Source organism: Sinocyclocheilus rhinocerous, unplaced genomic scaffold (genome assembly GCF_001515625.1).
Source record: "Sinocyclocheilus rhinocerous isolate Xijiao unplaced genomic scaffold, SAMN03320098_v1.1 scaffold60, whole genome shotgun sequence".
Lineage (NCBI taxonomy): Eukaryota > Metazoa > Chordata > Actinopteri > Cypriniformes > Cyprinidae > Sinocyclocheilus > Sinocyclocheilus rhinocerous.
In genome coordinates, this window is record NW_015656173.1 from 57,824 (window position 1) to 62,344 (window position 4,521).

Consider the following 4,521-nt stretch of genomic DNA (forward strand, 5'->3'; position numbering starts at 1 on the left):
AAATCATCTTTAAAGTTGTCCAAATGAAGTTCTTAGCAATGCATATTACTAATCAAAATTTAAGTTTTAATATATTTACAGTAGGAAATGTACAAAATATCTTCATGGAACATGATCTTTACTTAATATCCTAATGATTTTTGGCATAAAAGAAAAATCGTTAATTTTGACCCATACACTGTATTTTTGGCTATTGCTACAAATATACCCTAGCGACTTAAGACTGGTTTTGTGCTCCAGGGTCACATTTGTCAACAGATTCCTCCATTTGTTTTTGTTTTTTTTCCCAGTTTGCTATGCCAAAAACTTTGGTCCAAAGGGGCGTGGCCTGGGGAACCTGGGTGTGGTTGAGGACAATGAATAACAAGCTTAGACCAACCCAATGCAGCCGCTTTTTCCACTGCACACAACAACCGAATATGTCTGTCAGAATTTGCCCCTTAGTGGCAGTCCTGATGAATTTTTTTGCATGTTCAGAAAAGGAGCGCAATAGCAAGAGCATTTAACCTCTAAAACATTCACCATGGTGGAATAAATAAAAGTGTGCAAAAATTAAATTATTAATTAATGAATTAACTAAATGAACAATGTATTTCTTCTTTAGCAATAACTATGCATTATGACAAGTTTTAATGCATTCATAGCTCAATTTGGATCTGAAAATTCCACATTTTCCATAGAAAATGAATGGCTAATGGTCTATCAAACGCTATTTGTTGTGTGCAGTGAAAAGCCAGCTTTATACTTCAAGCTGAAGTGTGTCAGTTCCAAACAGAATAAAAGAACAAAAGAAAAGAAAACCCCCCAAAACTCACACCATTGGTTGAACCAATGTTCCTGTGTGTGGACTTTGTGGTTAAGCAGTATAATGTTGTGATGGTGCAAAATGTTAAAGGGGTCATATTATGCTTTTTTAAAGATCATTATTTGGTGTATACACTAACACTAACTGTGGTTACTGAAACCACGCCTTCTTTCTTTGCGTGCACATTTGGGCGGCATTATGCAAATATTTCCACATAGTGAGGTAGATATGTGGGGGCGTGTTAGAATGAGCCGTTTTAGGGGGGCGTGGCAGAGTCTTAACTTTGATAAAGAATATCTCTTTGGTTTTGAGACTTTAGTCTTTGCAACTTCAGGGATCTTATCTATGCACAATCAGCTTGTAACACTCCAAAGAGAAAGGAAAACTTGAAATCGCATCATATGACCCCTTTAACACTTTTTGAGAACCTCAACCAACCAATTGCTGACTTATCTCTTCATGATAAGTTGGGAAAGGGGAAAATATTTTAATTACACACTTCAGCTTTAGACGTGATCTTATGTTGATGCTATGCAGCATAAAAGAAATGTATTACAATTATATGAATCCTAACTACTGTAACTGTATATCACATGTCATAGCATAAAAACATAAATAAAGAGTAAATAAAGGATAAAATATGTGTCATTCAACATTGATTCAAAGACGACCTGTAACTAGTAAAATTGTTTTACAGACATAAATTCAGCATATTAGAATGATTTCTGAAGGATCATGTGACACAAGACTGGAGTAGTGGCTGCTGAAAATTCAGCTTTGCATCACAGGAATACATTATTTTATAAAATTAATAGAATAGAAAACAGTTATTGTAAATTGAAATAATATTTCACAGTAATTCAGTTTTTACTGCATTTTTGATCAAGTAAATGCAGCACTTGTGAGCATAAGAGATATATCTCCGAAACTTTTGCACTTCACTATTTGATAATAGTGGCTGTAATGCAAGTTACTCAATATTAACTATTAATCAATAAAAAAACTTTTTTTTGTTGTTACCTAGGTTTTGTATTTTGTTAGATCTTTGTTAGACCTAGAGAAACACTCTGACCAGCAAATTACAAAAGTGGTCTGATTTATTCCAAAGCACAGAGCAGGATTCAAGAACAGCACTTTTCCCTTATAATGACATACTGCACAATAAAGTATAATGAATAGAATTGAGAATTGCAGTAAAGAGCAAGCTGATGCTATCAGACATGGCCCTGTACTACACAGTGGTTATTAAAGGCATAAATAAAAGAACAACTGCCTTTGAAAACATTACTGATTAAAGGCAACGATACTAATAGCTAATAAAATATATTAAATTATATGAATCGTTCTGCATGTATAATGCTATAAATGCTGTGGTTGTAATGCATCTGACCGTAGCGTAAAGTCATTTCAAATGCATTTTGACTCATCAAGGGATTTACGGTTCTCAAAATGACAAGAAATCAGATTTTCAGCATGTGTTCAATATCAGCTACTAAATTTGCTATTTTTGTAGAAATAAAACTGCTCTGATTTACGAATCTTTTCATAAAGAGCATACATATAGTGGTCACTTTCTGTAAAAGGACTTGGGAGTAAAACCCAAAACGTGATCTTACCGTACCTTACAAAATATTTCTGTTCAAAATATATCCGTATGCTTATAAACATGTATTCGTCCTTATGTACAACTTAAGCTGTAAGGCAAAATCTAACCTTGAACGCACAGCACATATATACTATATTTCGCTCAAATAGAAAAGGTGGATGTTCTTGCAAATAGAACAAATGATTATCCAAATTAGCATTCAGTCTGTTCTTCATTTCCATCACTAAAAAGGCATTAAAAAACCAATGGCGCCATAACTGGGGACGTCGCTCTCCCTGAGTGGGTGACTGATCGCTGGGGGTCAAACAGCATCGGGGCCGCTGAACATGGGATGGTCTCTGCTGAGACCCATGGGATGCTGTTGAGTCCAGTCCAGCACCATGGGCTTACAGAGACCACAGCAACGCCATTGGAAGAAGTTCACCAGGTTCCTCACCACTCCAAGACTATGAGAGAAGAAACAACATTCAAAAATAAGAACTTTATGAGTGTCATTAACCCTAAACTAGTGAAAACAGCCTTACTTGAATGGGTTTTGTCTGAGAGAGAAGGCTTGAGGGAGTTTTCTCTGTCTTTGCATCAGGTTCGCTCTCTCGGCCGTCGTCAGCCCGAGGAACGCGATCTGTGAAGAAACAAAGCAAACTATTGAAGACTCTGTGCACACATTTGTGACCCTGGACCACAAAACCAGTCTTAAAGGCAGGGTATGTGATTTTTCAAAAACACTTTAGAAAACTGATTCGGGCCGAATAGCAAAACAAACTTGTAGCCAATCAGCAATAAGGAGCGTGTCTACTCGTGATGTGGAGGAGAGAGCTTTCAGTGCATGGGACGGACATTAGCCGAGCCGAGCGACAGAAAGATAGAGATGGCGGATAAAAAACAAAAGAGGAAAACGTCTGCGGAAAGATAAGGCAAGAAGTAGGACCCGTGTAAATATCGGATCAGCTTTCCAGCGCTGGAGAGAACTCAAGGAGCGGAGAGGCCTGCGATAGGACGCCGAGGTTGCTTTGTTTCTTCTCAATAGGTGAGTAACACCGTGTCTACAACAGCTAAAGTCTGACTACACTGGACGCGATCAAACGACCGTTGAAAACCATTTGAAATGTATGTCAGCACGTCATAAATAGAACCCGGCAGCAGTTTTCTGTCGGGATTTGTTGCGCCGCGCCACTCACGTCCGTAGACACGGTGTAACATTGGTTTTGCTTTGTTTCACAGAACTAATCGTTGCCTGGGTTGCGTACGTATATGTGGGGCGGAGCTATCAAAATAGGGGCAAGACCCTTTTGGGGTAGGGCCGTGTTTGTTTTGGTGTTTTCAAATATCAACATTGGCTACCAGAAATCACCAGAAATAAATGATATTTATTAACAAAATCACAGCACAAGATAGGTGAGGAAGGAACACAGTCCAAACAATAGGGCAGCTTGGTAAGAGCACACAACTGGAGAACAGGTTGGTCAGAGTTAAGACAGTTCCAGACTTCGCAGCCACGGGGCAGCAGCTTAAGGAAGCAGAGGCTTGACACGTGTAGATATCACAGAAGCACCAGAGTTGGCGGCCAGGTCAGGAGAGTCAGCAACCAGGAGAGACACAGAGAGCAGGGCAGGGTAGGAACCAACACAACAAGACAAGACTGCACACAAGACAACAGGAGAGACAAAAACAAGGGCAACAAAAAAACTGGGAAAACACAAAAAACTATGGAAAAATCAAATAACTAAAATAGAAAAAGAACAAAAGATATAAACAAAATAGAAGTTCTATAGATAACCTAAACTAGCTACAAAGGGAAAAGCAAAAAATACAAAGGATAAAAACTTTAACTTGACAAGATCAAGAACCTAAGAGGACCTACATAGCCTAATATGCGCTCAAGCGCACGAATAAAGCTTGCCACAGTGCACCGGCAGAAGTAATGGTTATGAATGTGTCAGTGAAAAACAGTAAGGAGACTGCATTAACAGTCTCTGCATTAACGTGTTTTCGGTTTAAGAGATGAATTGGGCGACACTGACTCGTCATCTCCGCAGTACTGCAGCGCCTGTCTGCATGTTTCATACGGATTACATAATCTGAGAATATTTGTTTTCCATTTGAATTGGTT

General features: G+C 38.5%; 2 protein-coding genes across 2 annotated transcripts in view; one reads left to right on the forward strand and one right to left on the reverse strand.

Annotated features, from left to right (window-relative positions):
• LOC107719789 (cysteine and glycine-rich protein 3-like) overlaps positions 1 to 879 on the forward strand; it is a 9,901-nt gene extending 9,022 nt beyond the window's left edge. The window contains exon 6 of the mRNA XM_016527305.1: positions 291 to 879. Within this exon, the coding sequence (XP_016382791.1) occupies positions 291 to 364 (74 nt within the window). The 3' untranslated portion in view covers positions 365 to 879. The remainder of the gene's footprint in view (positions 1 to 290) is intronic.
• A 1,305-nt stretch (positions 880 to 2,184) lies between these two features.
• The window catches only part of LOC107719786 (palmitoyltransferase ZDHHC13-like), a 19,433-nt gene continuing 17,096 nt past the window's right edge, over positions 2,185 to 4,521 (reverse strand). The window contains exons 16-17 of the mRNA XM_016527302.1: positions 2,936 to 3,033; positions 2,185 to 2,857 (exon numbers count right to left, since the gene is read on the reverse strand). Of these exons, the coding sequence (XP_016382788.1) occupies positions 2,713 to 2,857; positions 2,936 to 3,033 (243 nt within the window). The 3' untranslated portion in view covers positions 2,185 to 2,712. The remainder of the gene's footprint in view (positions 2,858 to 2,935; positions 3,034 to 4,521) is intronic.